The 20,871-nt window shown below is 35.5% G+C and overlaps 2 protein-coding genes across 2 annotated transcripts in view; one reads left to right on the forward strand and one right to left on the reverse strand.

Annotated features, from left to right (window-relative positions):
* dtwd1 (DTW domain containing 1) overlaps positions 1 to 20,871 on the reverse strand; it is a 376,654-nt gene that overhangs the window by 175,101 nt on the left and 180,682 nt on the right. The window lies entirely within an intron of this gene.
* Positions 14,723 to 20,871, forward strand: part of mibp2 (muscle-specific beta 1 integrin binding protein 2) — a 6,548-nt gene continuing 399 nt past the window's right edge. Inside the window, exons 1-7 of the mRNA XM_084001755.1 lie at positions 14,723 to 14,990; positions 16,055 to 16,145; positions 16,236 to 16,284; positions 17,464 to 17,650; positions 18,228 to 18,299; positions 19,434 to 19,540; positions 20,078 to 20,171. Coding sequence (XP_083857881.1) covers positions 14,965 to 14,990; positions 16,055 to 16,145; positions 16,236 to 16,284; positions 17,464 to 17,650; positions 18,228 to 18,299; positions 19,434 to 19,540; positions 20,078 to 20,163 — 618 coding nt within the window. The 5' untranslated portion in view covers positions 14,723 to 14,964 and the 3' untranslated portion in view covers positions 20,164 to 20,171. The remainder of the gene's footprint in view (positions 14,991 to 16,054; positions 16,146 to 16,235; positions 16,285 to 17,463; positions 17,651 to 18,227; positions 18,300 to 19,433; positions 19,541 to 20,077; positions 20,172 to 20,871) is intronic.

Genomic DNA, 20,871 nt, shown 5'->3' on the forward strand with positions numbered 1-20,871 from the left:
TCTGTTAGAAAGTTCTGTTAGAAAGCTGTTAGAAAGTTCTGTTAGAAAGCTGTTAGAAAGTTCTGTTAGAAAGCTGTTAGAAAGTTCTGTTAGAAAGTTCTGTTAGAAAGCTGTTAGAAAGCTGTTAGAAAGTTCTGTTAGAAAGCTGTTAGACAGTTCTGTTAGAAAGTTCTGTTAGAAAGCTCTGTTAGAAAGTTCTGTTAGAAAGTTCTGTTAGAAAGTTCTGTTAGAAAGTTCTGCTAGAAAGCTGTTAGAAAGCTGTGAACTTTTAAGATTCCTACCAGAACAACCATACGAGCTACATTTTTGCAACTTTGCAAACCAAGATGTCGCCCCAATACTTTAGAAACTTTTCTACATTTAAACTCATTACAAATTATGAAGTGACAGTCCATCACTCACACAAACTTTTCTTCTCCCACAGTTTTTGCTCAATTGACACCAAACTTGCTGCGACTGCATCTCCAGACCGTCCTCCACTAAATTACCACTCGGATTATTGATATTTGAAAAATGTAGCCGACAGTCCATGAAAATGTTTGACTGTAAACATGTAACACCCAATTCTTGATAAATACATTTTCAATCTTCCTCCAAAGAAAACGACAGAATTTTGGATTCATGGTTGATGAAATTTGGCAAATATCAGAATTTTATTTCAAAAACTGAATTTCTGAAAACATTTTAAGTTCTGCTCTCATGTGATAAACTGGAGTCAACGTAAGAGTGTGAAAAGTTGAAGTAGATAAGTAAAGTATAAAGTTGAAGTTTGAAAAGTGGCATTTTTAAACATCAGATTCTCTTCTGAAGCAAAACACTTAAAACACTGTTAAAAACAAATCACCAACATTTACTCGCTGTCACGATGTAATTTATGTTTTATCAGATTTTAGTCTTGATAACAGAATTTTTGATATTTTGACATTTATTTAAATCTGTCTAGATCTATCTAGAAAGCTGTTAGAAAGTTCTGTTAGAAAGCTGTTAGAAAGTTCTGTTAGAAAGCTGTTAGAAAGCTGTTAGAAAGTTCTGTTAGAAAGCTGTTAGACAGCTGTTAGAAAGTTCTGTTAGAAAGCTGTTAGAAAGTTCTGTTAGAAAGCTGTTAGAAAGCTCTGTTAGAAAGCTGTTAGAAAGTTCTGTTAGAAAGCTGTTAGAAAGTTCTGTTAGAAAGCTGTTAGACAGTTCTGTTAGAAAGTTCTGTTAGAAAGCTGTTAGAAAGTTCTGTTAGAAAGCTGTTAGAAAGTTCTGTTAGAAAGTTCTGTTAGAAAGCTGTTAGAAAGTTCTGTTAGAAAGCTCTGTTAGAAAGCTGTTAGAAAGTTCTGTTAGAAAGCTGTTAGAAAGTTCTGTTAGAAAGTTCTGTTAGAAAGCTGTTAGAAAGTTCTGTTAGAAAGTTCTGTTAGAAAGCTGTTAGAAAGTTCTGTTAGAAAGCTGTTAGAAAGTTCTGTTAGAAAGCTGTTAGACAGTTCTGTTAGAAAGTTCTGTTAGAAAGCTGTTAGAAAGTTCTGTTAGAAAGCTGTTAGAAAGTTCTGCTAGAAAGCTGTTAGAAAGCTGTTAGAAAGTTCTGTTAGAAAGCTGTTAGAAAGTTCTGTTAGAAAGCTGTTAGAAAGTTCTGTTAGAAAGCTGTTAGAAAGTTCTGTTAGAAAGTTCTGTTAGAAAGCTGTTAGAAAGCTGTTAGAAAGCTGTTAGACAGTTCTGTTAGAAAGTTCTGTTAGAAAGCTCTGTTAGAAAGTTCTGTTAGAAAGTTCTGTTAGAAAGTTCTGCTAGAAAGCTGTTAGAAAGCTGTTAGAAAGCTGTGAACATTTAAGATTCCTACCAGAACAACCATACGAGCTACATTTTTGCAACTTTGCAAACCAAGATGTCGCCCCAATACTTTAGAAACTTTTCTACATTTAAACTCATTACAAATTATGAAGTGACAGTCCATCACTCACACAAACTTTTCTTCTCCCACAGTTTTTGCTCAATTGACACCAAACTTGCTGCGACTGCATCTCCAGACCGTCCTCCACTAAGTTACCACTCGGATTATTGATATTTGAAAAATGTAGCCGACAGTCCATGAAAATGTTTGACTGTAAACATGTAACACCCAATTCTTGATAAATACATTTTCAATCTTCCTCCAAAGAAAACGACAGAATTTTGGATTCATGGTTGATGAAATTTGGCAAATATCAGAATTTTATTTCAAAAACTGAATTTCTGAAAACATTTTAAGTTCTGCTCTCATGTGATAAACTGGAGTCAACGTAAGAGTGTGAAAAGTTGAAGTAGATAAGTAAAGTATAAAGTTGAAGTTTGAAAAGTGGCATTTTTAAACATCAGATTCTCTTCTGAAGCAAAACACTTAAAACACTGTTAAAAACAGATCACCAACATTTACTTGCTGTCACGATGTAATTTATGTTTTATCAGATTTTAGTCTTGATAACAGAATTTTTGATATTTTGACATTTATTTAAATCTGCCTAGTAACGCTGATGTTCTTGTTGCTGCGAAGCTGCTTTAATCTCATTATTATACAGCTGATAACCAGGAAGTTCACCTGCATCTTCTGACCAATGAGGAGCGGCTTCAGCAGAACTTTTATTCTATGTATCTGACAAACAGAATGAAACATTTAGATTTACATCCTTCTGGTTCCTGAACAGACTCTCCCTACGACAACATGTTGTGACTGAGCCGGCAGCTTCTGGTGATGAGAGTAATTAGAGCCGTTGCCTCTGGTTTCTGGGATGTTCTGGGATGTTCTGGGATGTTCGGAGAAAGAAACAAGTATCCAAAAATGAACAAGTGTAGCCAAAAAATAAAAGAAATTAATCATTTAACAGCATTTACAGTTGCAATCAACACCCAATTAATCAATCTTGTTTATAGCTTTCTATCATTTAAACTGCAGCATTTTATTTTATTGTATTTTTATGGTGTTTATAACAGAGGTTTGTGCCGGTTGGATCAGGGTAACTCAAAGCAGAAGTCCCAGTTTAACACTGAGTACAAACTGCTCTGAATGTGTTTTTATACTTTTATATCTGTCTGTACATGAGAGTAAAACATTAACTTGACTGAGATGTCGTCTCACCATTCATTTAATTTCACATCTTCGTTCATTCCAGTCCAGTGATTGGACGGCAGCAAGAGAACTTCTAATTCATGGTTTAGACACAGAGTAAAATGTATAGTATAGTATAGTATAGTATAGTATGTTAGTATAAAGTTAGATAAAATGTAAATATTTAGGTTTTAAGAACTCGTACAGACAGAAAACAGCCACCAGGGGGCAGTCACATGACTATAATATAAATGTGTTGTAACTGTTTAACTCTCAGTTTCATTACAAATACACAACGTTTAGGGAACTTGATGTTTTTCATCCTCATCAACGCTTTGATCTGACGTTTGATTGGCCATCGATGCTCAGACTGAGTCACATGCAGACGGGACTGAAGACTGAAGACTGAAGTTTCCTCGAAGTCTCTAACTCAGTGTGAACAAACTGTGGTCATGCAGAAAACACAGCGTGTATGAGACACAATGAGACACAATGGGGTTAAACGTGAAGAATGAGGATGACACCGAGGTGACGGCTGCAGGTCGGAGGTGAAATGTGACGAACAGAGAGAAGAGAAAGAACAGAGAGAACAGTGAAGTTTCTCTCGGCCCAGTGAGACATTTATAAGCAGCTGATGCAGCAGCTGATTCTGCAGGAGAGAAAAGCTCAGAGCTCAGAGCCGCGCTGCCGTTCCTCTACTGTAACATATATACTATATACTATGATTAGATTAGATTAGAAAACTTTATTGATCCCCGAGGGGAAACTGCTCTGCCACCCAATAAAAACACAAACATCCACTTAACAAACAATACAAACATTTCCATACCATTGCACAAAACTTATCAACATGATTAGATACTTCATACGACAGAGTAGCTGCTCAGAGCAAGTGATTTAAACTGATATTAATATAGGGAAGGATAAATATACACCTCCGACGGCTATTTGTGGTAAAATATCTGATGCTGCAGGAACAACGGAGCGTCTGAGTGGTTCAGAACACCGAGGCTTCACTAACCGCTCACTGAAGGAGCTTTAAGATCCTTACATGTATTGTGGAGTGGGAGGTTTTCATAGAGAAGGACTGTTTTCAACTTGGTCCTTGTTCTCTTCTCCACTGTCACCTCAAGTCTGGATATATATACTATATACTATAGACTACAATAAGTAATAACAAGAAGTAAAAATGTCCAGTGGTCTTACAACATTATAAGAGGAAGCAGATTCACGTCCTGACCAACACCCATCACTTCAGTCTGACACAATATCTGAATGGAAACGTCTGAACAAGCAAAAAGCAGACGGAAGAATATTAATATAAACGTCCAAGATAAACTGAAACGAAGTCTGAGATAACATGTTTAGCTTTGTCTATAATATTATAATGTTACTAGAAAATATTGATCTGACTCTGAGTTTAAAATCATCTTATTGACGCGTGTTCATTATAGTGACACTATGACATTTATATTTTATATACATTTATATCTCAGAGAGAATAAGAGCAGATCTGATAGATAAACTTTATCTACTTTTCACATTAACATTATAGGACGTTACAGAATGTGTCAAGATTCAAATATCACTGAGTCTATATAATCCAGTTATTATAAAGTAGATAAGTTAAAAGCTAACTTATCTTATGGTAATAATGATCATTATAATGTTTGGTACATTTCACATCTTATACACAGTAAATAACGTTTCTTGTATGAAGACTTTACTTTTAATGATGTATTTTAACACTGTAGTATTTCTACTTCTGAAGCAGAGGAGAGGAGATATGAAAACGATGTCATAGTTCTGAGTTTTTACTCAACTTTGGTTTCATTTCTGTTGTGTTTATTGGTCAAATGGTAGACAAACTGACAGACAAATGAACTTTAAGGATTAGTAAAGTCATTTAAATTCCCATTTTACTTGATATATAAGGAGATAAAACTGTGGAAGGCTGCAGCAGCTTTAATATTCTAGATATGAAATGAGCAACATGTCAGACAACAGATGATGAGCCAATGGAAGCAGCTTTGTGTAAATATCAAGGACGTGTCCTGGTTTAACTTCATCATGAGTGAAGTTAAAGGCACATGTCAGTCACATTGTGTAATAAACATTACAACAACAGAAGTGGATTCGTAGAAAAGGTCTTTTCTTTCTTTGTGGAATGGAGCGAAGCGTGAAAACTGTGACGAGGTTTTTCTCTCTTCTACCGGGAAGTCGTTGCTCTGCTGAGAATCGGCCGCGGCGTCTTAAAGGTGAAGACCGCTGCGTTTATCACATGTTGGTCAGAAGAGAAGACCTCGTCTCTCTGTGAAACCTCATCGACCTGCAGACAGACACACACTTTAATCTCAGCTCGCACACGCTGCAGATTCAGCACACACACAATAACGGTTGTGTAGAGCTGGACCAAGGCCTCAGCAAACTAAACACCTGTTGGGGCCCCAAAGGGTAAGTAGGGGAGACCGGGGTTGGTTGGCACACTTTTCACTCTTTGCCGTAGCTCTCTGGCATCATTGATGTGAGAATATTCAAACCAGCATTAAATGAAAGGTTAAGGTCTCAGCTTCAACTAAACACACTTCAATGTCCACAGTTATATTCTAAAATGTATTTATTAATGAATAAAATCGTACTGCGCACTTGTGCCAACCAGCCCCGGCCAACCAACCCCGACCAAAATAAACCCACTTTTGTGAATATAGGATGTTGCCCAGGTAACGTCACTCATCAAAGACTTTCAAGTTTCATATCAAATTGAAGCTGACTCCTATCTCTACACACTGGAAGTAACACATTTACAATATCTCTATCCAAACCAATTTTATAACACTTTAAGTGCGGGGGGCAATTTTTTACTTTTGGTACTAAAAAACTGATATTTTGCCCTCAGCAAAAAAGTGAGTCATTTTCAGACGTTTTAACAAACTAGATAAGTGCAGCTCAAAAAGATGATCATTTTGATGTCACATTTGTGAGTCTGTGACCAACAGGAGGCCAGAAAACAGGGGTGTGCCAACCAACCCCGGTCTCCCCTACCTATTAAAACTGTAGTGCCTAACTTTTGTCGATCCTTAGAGAAACTCTGCGTAATTACAAAAAACGTATTAAATTATTGTTGCATTTCAAATTGTTGTTGCACTTTTCTGTTGCAGTTTATATTTAAAACCAAAAAATTAAAAAAAAAAGCAGATGTGTTTACAGTAAATGCATTCACGTCTGTTGGTTTATTGTGTTACTTTTAGTCGACCTAGGTGACGTTCAGAATCCCAGCAGCTACGTAGCAACTAGAAGATTAAATGTAAATCAACCTCAGGCTGCTGAGACTTTTAGCTGAATTTGGTGCCATTTCAGAATAAAAACCATAGACGGTAAAAACCTGCCAGGATGTGATGATTCATAATGACAGAGTAAAACATGAAATAGTCTTATTGGCAGTAGTAGAGGGGGGGCAAGATAAAGGTTTAGCTCAGGGCCCCGTGGAGGATTGGACCGGCCCTGCTGCTGTGTGACGGTTTTATTCTAGATTTCAAGTAAAGTGAAGAAAGTCTGAGGCAGTGAACTGGCAGAACGAGTCTGAGTCAGACCGAGTCGTGGTTTAGGAATAAAAACGTCACGGAGCTGCAGCTAATGGGGATCTGAATAATAAACTAAACTAAACACAATAACGGTTGCACTGCAAAAACTCTAAATCTTTCCAAGAATATTTGTCTTATTTCTTGTCAAAATGTCTCATTTCTAGTCAAAACTAATCTCTTTCCACTTAAAATAAGACTCATCACCTAAAAATTAACTTGTTTTTAGATCATTTTCATTTGTTTCAAACAAATTTTCACTTGAAATAAGTAGAAAAATCTGCCAGTGAAACAAGTTTTTTGTGTTTGTAATAAGAAAGAAAAACTTGCTCCACTATCAGATTTTTCTACTTATTCCAAGTGAAAATCTGCTTGAAAGAAGTAAAAAGTGTCTAAAAACAAGCTGCTTTTAATGTGATGAGTCTTATTTTAAGTAGAATGAGATTTATTTTGACTAGAAATGACATTTTGACTAAAAATAAGACAAATATTCTCGGTAAGATATTTGAGTTTTTGCAGTGTAGGTGATGGTTTTATTGTAGAAACCAGAGTCTGAGTCTGTGAACTGGCAGAAGGAGTCAGACTGAGTCGTGGTTTAGGAACAGAAACGTCACGGAGCTGCAGCTAATGTGTCAAAGTCAAAGTGTCTTTATTTGTCCCAAAAAAGGGAAAATGTATTTGCAGCCAGGAAGATCCACACATTCAAACACATACACAAGACAACACCAAATAACATATCATGGGCAGATTTAAAAGGACCTACTGCAAGATAAAATATGATTAAAAAGTGCCAATAATCCTACACTGTACAAACAAATAAATAAACAGCAAGGGGCCTAAAGGGCAAATGCAACAGGTTACAACAGCCGTGAACAGTCTGTATAGCCTACATACAGTACATACAATTAATGATCTACTGTTTACCAGCTGAATGGCCGTGGGGACAAAGGAAACCTTAAATCAGGCACCTTCCACCGACGGCCTGAGGGCAACAATACACACTCAGACTGGACGGGGTGGTCTGAATAATAAACTAAACTAAACTAAACTAAACTACACTAACTAGGCTACACTAAACTAAACTAAACTAAACTAAACTAAACTACACTACACTACACTAAACTAAACTAAACTAAACTAAACTACACTAAACTAAACTAAACTAAACTAACTACACTAAACTAAACTAAATTAACTAAACTAAACTAAACTAAACTAAACTAAACTAACTAAACTAAACTAAACTAAACTAACTAAACTAAACTAACTAAACTAAACTAAATTAACTAAACTAAACTAAACTAAACTAACTAAACTAAACTAAACTAACTAAACTAAACTAAACTAACTACACTTAACTAATTAAACTAAACTAACTACACTAAACTAAACTACACTAAACTAAACTAAATTAACTAAACTAAACTAAACTAAACTAAACTAAACTAAACTAACTAAACTAAACTAAACTACACTAAACTAAACTAAACTAAACTAAACGAAACGAAACTAACTAAACTAAACTAAACTAACTAAACTAAACTAAACAAACTAAACTACACTAACTAGGCTACACTAAACTAAACTAAACTACACTACACTAAACTAAACTAAACTAAACTACACTACACTAAACTAAACTAAACTAACTACACTAAACTAATTAAACTAAACTAAACTAACTACACTAAACTACACTAAACTAAACTAAATTAACTAAACTAAACTAACTAAACTAAACTACACTACACTAAACTAACTAAACTAAACTACACTTAACTAAACTAAACTAAACTAAACTAACTAAACTAACTAAACTAAACTAAACTAAACTAACTAAACTAAACTAAACAAACTAAACTAAACTAAACTAAACTAAACTAACTAAACTAAACTAAACTAAACTAAACTAAACTAACTAAACTAAACTAAACTAACTAAACTAAACTAAACTAAACTAAACTAACTAAACTAAACTACACTAAACTAAACTACACTAAACTACACTAAACTAAACTACACTAAACTAAACTAAACTACACTAAACTAAACACAATAACGGTTGTGTGATGGTTTTACTCAGTCAGACTGAGTGGTGGTTTAGGAAGAGAAATGTCACGGCGCTGAGCTGCTGCAGCTAATGGGGATCTGAATAATAAACTAAACTAAACTAAACCAACTAAACTAAACTAAACTAACTAAACTAAACTAACTAAACTAAACTAACTAAACTAAACTACGCTAAACTAAACTAAACTAACTAAACTACACTAGGCTAAACTAAACTAACTAAACTAAACTACACTAAACTAAACTAAACTAAACTAAACTAACTAAACTACACTACGCTAAACTAAACTAAACTACGCTAAACTAAACTAACTAAACTAACTAAACTAAACTAAACTAAACTAAACTATACTAAACTAACTAAACTAAACTACACTAAACTAAACTAAACTACACTAAACTAACTAAACTACACTAAACTAAACTAAACGAAACTAACTAAACTAACTACACTAAACTACACTAACTAAACTAAACTACACTAAACTACACTAAACTAAACTAAACTAAACTAAACTACACTACACTACGCTTAACTAAACTACACTAAACTAAACTACACTACGCTAAACTAACTAAACTAAACTACACTAAACTAAACTACACTAAACTACACTAACTAAACTAAACTAAACTAACTAAACTAAACTACACTAAACTAAACTACACTACGCTAAACTAACTAAACTACACTACGCTAAACTAAACTAACTAAACTACACTACGCTAAACTAAACTAACTAAACTACACTAAACTAACTAAACTACACTAAACTAAACTACACTACACTAAACTAAACTAAACTAAACTACACTACGCTAAACTAACTAAACTACACTACGCTAAACTAAACTAACTAAACTACACTACGCTAAACTAAACTAACTAAACTAACTAAACTAAACTAAACTAAACTAACTAAACTAACTAAACTAAACTACACTAAACTAAACTACGCTAAACTAAACTAAACTAACTAAACTACACTACGCTAAACTAAACTAACTAAACTACACTAAACTAAACTAAACTAAACTAAACTAACTAAACTACACTACGCTAAACTAAACTAAACTACGCTAAACTAAACTAACGAAACTAACTAAACTAACTACACTAAACTACACTAACTAAACTAAACTACACTAAACTACACTAACTAAACTAAACTAAACTACACTACGCTAAACTAACTAAACTACACTACGCTAAACTAAACTAACTAAACTACACTACGCTAAACTAAACTAACTAAACTACACTAAACTAACTAAACTACACTAAACTAAACTAAACTAAACTACACTACGCTAAACTAACTAAACTACACTACGCTAAACTAAACTAACTAAACTACACTACGCTAAACTAAACTAAACTACGCTAAACTAAACTTAACTAAACTAACTAAACTACACTAAACTAACTAAACTAAACTACACTAAACTAAACTACACTAAACTACACTAACTAAACTAAACTAAACTAAACTAACTAAACTACACTAAACTAAACTAAACTACACTAAACTAAACTAAACTAAACTACACTACGCTAAACTAACTAAACTACACTACGCTGAACTAAACTAACTAAACTACACTACGCTAAACTAAACTAACTAAACTACACTAAACTAACTAAACTACACTAAACTAAACTACACTAAACTAAACTAAACTACACTACGCTAAACTAACTAAACTAACTAAACTACACTACGCTAAACTAAACTAACTAAACTACACTACGCTAAACTAAACTAACTAAACTACACTACGCTAAACTAAACTAAACTAAACTAAACTAACTAAACTAAACTAAACTACACTAAACTAAACTAAACTAAACTAAACTAAACTACACTAAACTAAACTAAACTAAACTAAACTAAACTAAACTACACTAAACTAAACACAGTAGCCTAACGGTTGTGTGATGGTTTTATTCAGTCAGACTGAGTGGTGGTTTAGGAACAGAAACGTCACGGCGCTGAGCTGCTGCAGCTAATGGGGATCTGAATAATAAACTAAACTAAACTAAACTAACTAAACTAAACTAAACTAAACTAAACTAAACTACACTAAACTACACTACACTACACTAAACTAAACTAAACTAAACTAAACTACACTAAACTAAACTACACTACACTAAACTAAACTACACTAAACTAAACTAAACTACACTAAACTAAACTAAACTAAAGTAAACTAAACTAAACTAAACTACACTAAACTAAACTAAACTACACTAAACTAAACACAATAACGGTTGTGTGATGGTTTTATTCAGTCAGACTGAGTGGTGGTTTAGGAACAGAAACGTCACGGCGCTGCAGCTAATGGGGATCTGAATAATAAACTAAACTAAACTAACTAAACTAAACAACACTAAACTAAACTAACTAAACTAAACTACACTAAACTACACTACGCTTAACTAAACTAAACTAAACTACACTAAACTAAACTAAACTACACTACACTAAACTAAACTACACTAAACTAAACTAAACTACACTACGCTAAACTAAACTAAACTACACTAAACTAAACAAACTAAACTAAACTAACTAAACTACACTACGCTAAACTAAACTAACTAAACTAAACTAAACTAACTAAACTAAACTAAACTAACTAAACTACACTAAACTACACTAAACTAACTAAACTAAACTACCCTAAACTAAACTACACTACACTAAACTAACTAAACTAAACTAACTAAACTACACTAAACTAAACTAAACTAAACTAACTAAACTACACTAAACTAAACTACACTAAATTAAACTACACTAAACTACACTACGCTAAACTAACTAAACTAAACTACGCTAAACTAACTAAACTAAACTACACTAAACTAAACTAACTAAACTACACTAAACTAAACTACACTACGCTAAACTAACTAAACTACACTAAACTAAACTAACTAAACTACACTAAACTACACTAAACTACACTAAACTAAACTAACTAAACTAACTAAACTACACTAAACTAAACTAACTAAACTACACTACGCTAAACTAACTAAACTACACTACGCTAAACTAAACTAACTAAACTACACTACGCTAAACTAAACTAAACTAACTAAACTACACTACGCTAAACTAACTAAACTACACTACGCTAAACTAACTTAACTAACTAAACTACGCTAAACTAAACTAACTAAACTACACTACGCTAAATTAACTAAACTAACTAAACTACACTACGCTAAACTAACTAAACTACACTACGCTAAACTTAACTAAACTAACTAAACTAAACTAAACTACACTAAACTACATTAAACTAAACTACACTAAACTAAACTAAACTAACTAAACTAAACTACACTGCGCTAAACTAAACTAAACTAAACTAACTAAACTAAACTAAACTAAACTACACTAAACTAAACACAGTAGCCTAACGGTTGTGTGATGGTTTTATTCAGTCAGACTGAGTGGTGGTTTAGGAACAGAAACGTCACGGCGTTGAGCTGCTGCAGCTAATGGGGATCTGAATAATAAACTAAACTAAACTAAACTAAACTAACTAAACTAAACTAAACTAAACTAACTAAACTAAACAACACTAAACTAAACTAAACTAAACTAACTAAACTAAACTACACTAAACTACACTACGCTTAACTAAACTAAACTAAACTACACTAAACTAAACTAAACTACACTACACTAAACTAAACTACACTAAACTAAACTAACTAAACTAAACTAACTAAACTACACTACGCTAAACTAAACTAAACTACACTAAACTAAACTAAACAAACTAAACTAAACTAACTAAACTACACTACGCTAAACTAAACTAACTAAACTAAACTAAACTAAACTAAACTAACTAAACTACACTAAACTACACTAAACTAACTAAACTAAACTACCCTAAACTAAACTACACTAAACTAACTAAACTAAACTAACTAAACTACACTAAACTAAACTAAACTAAACTACACTAAACTAACTAAACTACACTAAACTAAACTACACTAAATTAAACTACACTAAACTAAACTACACTACGCTAAACTAACTAAACTAAACTACGCTAAACTAACTAAACTAAACTACACTAAACTAAACTAACTAAACTACACTAAACTAAACTACACTACGCTAAACTAACTAAACTACACTAAACTAAACTAACTAAACTACACTAAACTACACTAAACTAAACTAACTAAACTAACTAAACTACACTAAACTAAACTAACTAAACTACACTACGCTAAACTAACTAAACTACACTACGCTAAACTAAACTAACTAAACTACACTACGCTAAACTAAACTAAACTAACTAAACTACACTACGCTAAACTAACTAAACTACACTACGCTAAACTAACTTAACTAACTAAACTACGCTAAACTAAACTAACTAAACTACACTACGCTAAATTAACTAAACTAACTAAACTACACTACGCTAAACTAACTAAACTACACTACGCTAAACTAAACTAAACTAAACTAACTAAACTAAACTAAACTACACTAAACTACATTAAACTAAACTACACTAAACTAAACTAAACTAAACTAACTAAACTAAACTACACTACGCTAAACTAAACTAAACTAAACTAAACTAACTAAACTAAACTAAACTAAACTAAACTACACTAAACTAAACACAGTAGCCTAACGGTTGTGTGATGGTTTTATTCAGTCAGACTGAGTGGTGGTTTAGGAACAGAAACGTCACGGCGCTGAGCTGCTGCAGCTAATGGGGATCTGAATAATAAACTAAACTAAACTAAACTAAGTTGTGTGATGGTTTTATTACGTGTCAGACTGAGTGGTGGTGGTGGTTTAGGAAGAGAAACGTCACCACGGCGCTGAGCTGCAGCAGCAGCAGCAGCAGCAGCAGCAGCAGCTCCTTCTCTTGGCAGCAGCTTCCTTCATAGCTGAGGTTGTCGAGGATGTGAAACCCCCGGCAACAGGAATATTTCTGGTGAAACCTCAGGAAGCGTTGTCACGGCGACGGTCTGGTCTGGAGGTTCAGACCCAAACACACGGAGGAGGAGGCGCTGGTTCTGGTGATCCGGTTCTATCCAGTATCATATGAATGTGTGTTATATAATTACACGACTGTTCACACCGTCAGATGAAACACCGACCCACAATGCATTGCTGCTCTGCACTTCACATGAGGCTGTTGGTAATAAAGAGGTTCAACGGCCCCGACGATAAACCAGTCAATATCTAACATCTAGTCCACTGTCTGATGGATAATATCATGTTTTTCATGGTGTTTAATTCAATTCATGACCAGACACTCTGACCAAACAACATGTAGCCTATATATAGTTCTTTTCTGTATTTTAAATATATTAGCCTACATATATTTGTTTTTTAATACATTTTTGTACATACTAAATTCTATATAAGCTATTTTTATTCCTCACTTATTTACATATCTGTTCTCTTTGCTACTGTTACAAGTGAATTTCCCACATGGATCAATAAAAACATTAAAACATATCAGTTCTCACAAGCTTTTAATTAGGTTTTGTATTTTTTTTTAAACATATTTAACATTTTGTTTTAATATGCACTTTACATGTATCACTATCTTGCTTTTATCCTGAAGAACACTGAGTTAATGCTTACCATATGAAATGTGTTATATAAATAAAGTTGACATTGACACTGACATTATAAGTGTCAAAATATGAATTAAAATGTTTTTATCTGATCATCTCCTCAGATTATTCATCAGATTTTAACTCCTGCGAGTAAATGAATCAAAACAGAAAACAGAATAATTATATCATTTACATTATTTCTCAGTTCTGTTTCTTTTCTTTGTTTCTAAAACTTTCCAGTGTTTTTTGGGCGGAGAGCAGCAGAGAGGGGGGCGGGGCCGCTGCGGTCGCTCTGGCTGCTGATTGGTCGCCGCGGGAGGCGCGTGCCGCCGGAGAGGTTTAAATAGCCAATCAGCGGCCTGGCAGCAGTATGTGTAGCAGCTACAGAGGAACTCAGGTCCTTTCTCCGTGAAGAACCAGCAGCGACCAGAGAGTCACTTCTCCCCCAGAATCCAACATGGCGGCCACGACAAGCTGACGATTCCTCTTCTCCTTCTTCTCCACCTCCACCAAGCTTCTTCCTCCGTCCCACCGAGACCAGAACTAGACCAGAACCAGGACTAGGACTAGACCCGGACCAGGACTAGACCCGGACCAACTGACCAACCGAACCAACCGAACCAACCGACAACATGAAGTACATCATCGGCATCGGCGGGTAAAGTTTACGTTGTTTTATTCATCTATCCGTTAATTTAGTTTGTTCGTTAGTTTTATGTTTTTAATGAATGTGAATATGTGAATATGTGTTGAAACCTTTATACAGTCTATGTTATGGTTGAAACTATGGGCTGTCATTCTAGTCCAGGTCTGTCTTCTCAATGGGACAAACCTGGTTAAATAAAGGTTAGAATAATAATAATAATAATAAAAAATATTACGAGATTTTGCAGATTTATGAACATTTAAAAATAATAATTAGTTGTAAACGCGACAGACTCAGTTTAAAGTTTATGATTCCGATCTGTAGTTCCACAAATATAAAGATGAATGAGCGCGGCTAACAGGCTAAGCTAACATGCTAGCCGGGAGCGCAGGCCCGGTGAGGCCGACACACGTGGAGCTGTGAGCGGACAGCAGCTCGGCGCAGCGCCGCTGGAAGCTCCGCAGCTCCGCAGCTCCGTAGACCTGAGGATCGATTATAGACCCGAGTATCGATCCCACAACTTCCGGCAACAGAGATCTGAGCCGAGGGGATCGATCACTAGTCAACAAAGCTGCAGCTCGAGGCTACACACACACACACACACACACACACACACACACACACACACACACACGCCCAGACAGACACACACACTTCCGGTCGTCTCGCCCTGTTTTCTGCAGCCTCGAGCTTCTGATATAAAAGCTGCAGATTTCCTCTTCAAACATTCAATAGATCGATCATTTTTAAATATTAGTGCATTAGTAAAAACATAGATAGATATAAGATAGATAGATAGATAGAAAGAAAGTAGATAGATAGATAGATAGATAGACTTTATTGATCCCAAGCTGGGAAACATCAGTGCAGCAGCAGCAGCTTTACACAGACACACAGTGAGAATAACAACATATAGTATAAGAATATAAAGAAATAGCAAAATATAAAGAGCAAACTACACATAATAAAATAGTAATATACACAATAAAAAGGCAAAATAGCAATTAAAATAGTAAAATGATTGATTATTGATGTGTTTGATTATATATTTAATAATAATAGTTTGTCTGCTGCAGTGTGACCAACGGGGGTAAAACCACCCTGACCAACCGGCTGATCAAGACGCTGCCCAACTGTTGTGTTGTTCACCAGGACGACTTCTTCAAGGTGAGACACACACACACACAGACACACACACACACAGTGTAGCTCTGGTGCCGTGTTGCCCCCGGCTACATCTTATCGTGTATGTTTCAGCCCCAAGATCAGATTGAAGTTGGTGAAGATGGATTTAAGCAGTACGATGGTAAGACGGTTTCTATGGACGCGTCTGTGTGTGTTCGTCCTGTTTGTCCTGTGTGTGTGTTCGTCCTGTGTGTGTGTGTTCCAGGGTTTCCGCGGGTCATTAAAAAGCATTAAAAGTCATTTAATATATTTTGCTAAAATTAAGGCATTAAATGGCATTAAAAGGAATTAAATTCAATTCTCAAAGGCATTAAAAAATTGATTAAAAATGTATAGATTGATACAGTGAGATTTTGACATCGTTACATCGCTACAGAGCACAAAGAGCAGAAAAATAGTGGGTTTATACAGTTAATCTACAGTAAAATTAAACGTGGGTGAAGAAATGGAGAATTTTCTACAGTAAATTAATATTTTCAGGTGGTGGCAGGCTACTTTTACTTTTCTTTTAATCGCTAGCAGCAAAAATCAGAATCGGCAGCTCAGGCTTCTTAAAAATCTGTGATCGACCAGATAAAAGCAGTCGTTGCAGCTCTACTGGTCAGATAAACACACAGAACCAAGTAACTGGGTGTGTGTATGTGTATATAGGTCAGTGTATGTACACACATGAACACTAGAGCTGGGACGATGATTCACTTTTCTCCCATTCGATTCTTCTGCAATTTTTTTTGGATGGCGATTTGATTTAAATTGTGATTCTATGATATTGCCGATTCTCTCTATGATTTTTAGTCTTTAGCTTTTTTAACATTTATCTGCACACAAATACTGTAGGAGCCTAGAAATTAACATACTCCATTATAAAGTGAACTTAAACCCTTTTCACAACCTGGACTCTCTGGATGTAAAAAAAGGTGAACAAATGCACATTGCACAATATAAAAAAAAATTCAAATTCAAAAAAATCGTCCAAAAAGATATCGCGATATATATGAGAATCGATTTTTTCTCCCACCCCTAACGTAGAGTATTTGCAGTCACAGGCATTAAACATGTTTGAAATGACATTAAAAGGGCATTAAATAACTTGTACCTTGTTTGTTGAAATGTTTTTCACCTTTTATACATGAGAAAACTCAATAAAAATCTAAGTGATGAAGAGAAAAAAAGCATGAAATGAGATTAGCTGCTGCAGAAACCCTGGTGTTGGTCCTGTGTGTGTTTGTGTTGCATGTTGTACTCTGACCTCACACCTCAACACGTCGTCACCCCCTCCTCTCCTCCTCCTCCTCCTCAGTCGTCACGGCGCTGGACATGGACGCCATGATGAGCACCATCTACGCCTGGAGAGAAAACCCCGTCAAGTTCGAGAAGTCTCACGGCGTCAACAACACGCTGGACACGGAGATCGTCCCCAAGACCGACGGCCAGGAGGAGGAGACCCACATCCTCATCGTAGAGGGCTTCCTGCTCTACACCTACGGGTACAATACATCCCATAATGATACTACAAACATCCCATAATGATAACACAGAGCAGTAGAACAGTAGAGCAGCGGTGTAGTCTGATGTGTAGGAGGAGGAGGAGACTCACATCCTCATCGTAGAGGGCTTCCTGCTCTACACCTACGGGTACAATACATCCCATAATGATGATAAACATCCCATAATGATGATAAAAACATCCCATAATGATCATACAGAGCAGTAGAGCAGCGGTGTAGTCTGATGTTATTCTGCTTTCTACATAGACACATAGACGCTGCTTCTCTAACTGTTTTATATCAAGGACCCAAAACTGACACAAATTAGACCACGGACCCATTGGACAAAACACCAGAAATACACAAACTATCAATGTACGTTTAAATTAGGCCTAGCTACATTTATGAAAGATTATAGAGACATTTCTGGGGAAAAAAAGGTAAAATTTCTCCAAAAAAAAGTTGAAACATTTCTAGAACGAAGTGGTAAAAATTCTCACAAAAAACATTAACATTAAAAAAAAATCTGAAAAAGTGGTAAATTTTAGTAGTAACTGTGTATCTCTCCTCCTCTCAGACCTCTGATCGATGTGTTGAACCAACGTTACTTCATCTCCATCCCCTACGAAGAATGCAAGAAGAGGAGGTGGTGAGTGTCTCTCTTTCATTCATTCATTCAGCTGTGAGGAGACTCGGAGTGTCGTGCACCGGTGAAGGCTGCAGGCTGCAGCCGATCAGGGCTCAGTTACAAGACACATCATCCTCATATTAGACACCAAACAACATCATCAGAGCTCAGAGAGAAACAGAAACCAGATGGAGTTCACATCAATAATTCACTTTGTCTTTTTGACCAGGCACTTGTTATGAAAGTAGCTCTAGTAAAGACTTATTTTCTGAAGAACCATTCCACCTTTACCTCATCATCATCATCATCATCATCATCAGCCCAGAACACCTCAGGTTTCACATTCTGCATCATTTTCTGAACCAGAAACGTCCTGTTCTGGCTTCGTCATGTAACGGACGATGAAACACCAGAAGCAGTTCCTCCTCAGTTACATTTAGATACATGATGTGTAGAGTCTTTCCTCCTCAGGTGCTGATGAGGAGGCAGCTGCATGAACCAGAGGTTAACCTGAACGAGTCAGACTGCAGGGCTTAAAGTATTCCGGCCCCGTGCCGGATCTCCGGCGTTTGAAAATTTCAGAGAAAAAAAAAAAACACACACACACACACAATATTCGGCTGGAGAAGACGGAGGACAAAGACAAAGCTAAATGTGTCGTATGCAAGACAACCCTGGCCTGCCTGCTCGTACTGTATGAGCCTGGTGACGAGGCAGTGATACGCCAGGTAGCGTCGGGTCTCTTGCCGCTGTTGACGTCGGTACAAAAGAACCTGGTGGTCCGAGCGGACTTAACGGCGCGCATTCGATTTCGTTTTTTTTTTTTTTCCCGTGCATGTCCGCAGCGCACTTTATTTATTTTACACATAGTTTTCATACATTTCATGCATATATTGATGTTTTAGAGGTCTTGTAATGTCATGGTAACTTGTTGCCAAGTCATGGGAAAGTCATGGAAATTTGTTGGTTAAAATGTGTATGAACCCTGTGTACATCACCAAGCACAATGCCAAAAAGTTGTTTTCTAAATTGCCTATAATGTCTATGCGTCGGATCCACTGCACCCCGCTCCTTGGAAAAAAGTTCAGGCTCAGGATTTCTTTTTACTTTAAGCCCTGAGACTGACGTGTTTCTCTCTGTGTGTTGCTGCTGCAGCTCCAGGAACTACTCGGTGCCCGACCCCCCCGGTCTGTTTGATGGACACGTGTGGCCCATGTACCTGAAACACAAGAACATCATGGAGACCACCGCTGTAGACGTTGGTACGGAGAGATCAGTCTATCTATCTATCTATCTATCTATCTATCTATCTATCTATCTATCTATCTATCTATCTATCTATCTATCTATCTATCTATCTATCGACTCATTTTTTTTTCTGGGTTTTCACAATAAGAGTCTGCAGTTTGACCCTGTGTCTCTCATTCTGGGCCGTATGAACCCAAATCGTTGTTTAACATCAGAACATAATAAGAGGCTGACCTGTTTTCTTACTGATGCAGCGAGACAGAATATTCTGTTCCAATGGATCAATGACAGGCAGCAGCTGTTAAAGGCTGTGAGGAGCAGTGTTGATCTAGTGCCGTTAGAGTAGTTACATGCAGATCACATCTAACAACATCTAACAACAGACCACTTCTATAAGTCTGGGAACCTGTCTGCAGTTTGCTGTTTCACAATAAGAGTCTGGAGTTTGGTGTTTTCACAATAAGAGTCTGGAGTTTGGTGTTTTCAGGATTTTCACAATAAGAGTCTGTAGTTTTTACTGAATGTTGTGTTGTGTTGTGTTTGTGTGACAGCTCAGTTAGACGGCACCAAGTCGAAGGAGCAGCTGTTCAACGTCGTGTACGGAGAAATCCTCAACAACATCCAGAAGTCTCTCTAACAACAAAGGTACCAACTCTTTATTATTTTATTATTAAAGGTACTAACTCTTTATTATTTTAGTTTTTTTCCAACTCTCTTTATTGATTTTTCTCATAGAACACATCAGACACATCAGACATCTTACACATTTACATAAAAAGCTCATTTAAATTGTATTAACTAAGTATCTCAAGATGAAAAATAGACAGATGAAGGGGATTCATTTAAAAATAAAAAAGATTATAATTACGTACCCACATTTTGAAGAGTGTATACATGTTTGGGTACGTATAATCTTTTTTTATTTCCTTTTTACATATAGAAATGCTCTTCATAGAAGGAAAGACATGCATATATATCTATAAACGGTTGCCAAATACAATAGAACTTTCTTTCCTTGGGTACAAACTGTTTATTATTGTTTTATTAAAGGTACAAACTGTTATTTTTATATCTATAGATGAGTTGGTAACTCTCTGTGTCTTGTTGTTTTATTTTAATGTTTCTATCTATAGATGAGTTGTTAACTCTGTGTGTCTTGTTGTTTTATTGTAATGTTTCTATCTATAGATGAGTTAGTAACTCTCTCTCTGTCTTGTTGTTTTATTGTAATGTTTCTATCTATAGATGAGTTGTTAACTCTCTGTGTCTTGTTGTTTTATTGTAATGTTTCTATCTATAGATGAGTTGTTAACTCTCTGTGTCTTGTTGTTTTATTTTAATGTTT

This window comes from Trachurus trachurus (assembly GCF_905171665.1).
Source record: "Trachurus trachurus genome assembly, chromosome: 3".
In the NCBI taxonomy this organism is placed as follows: domain Eukaryota; kingdom Metazoa; phylum Chordata; class Actinopteri; order Carangiformes; family Carangidae; genus Trachurus; species Trachurus trachurus.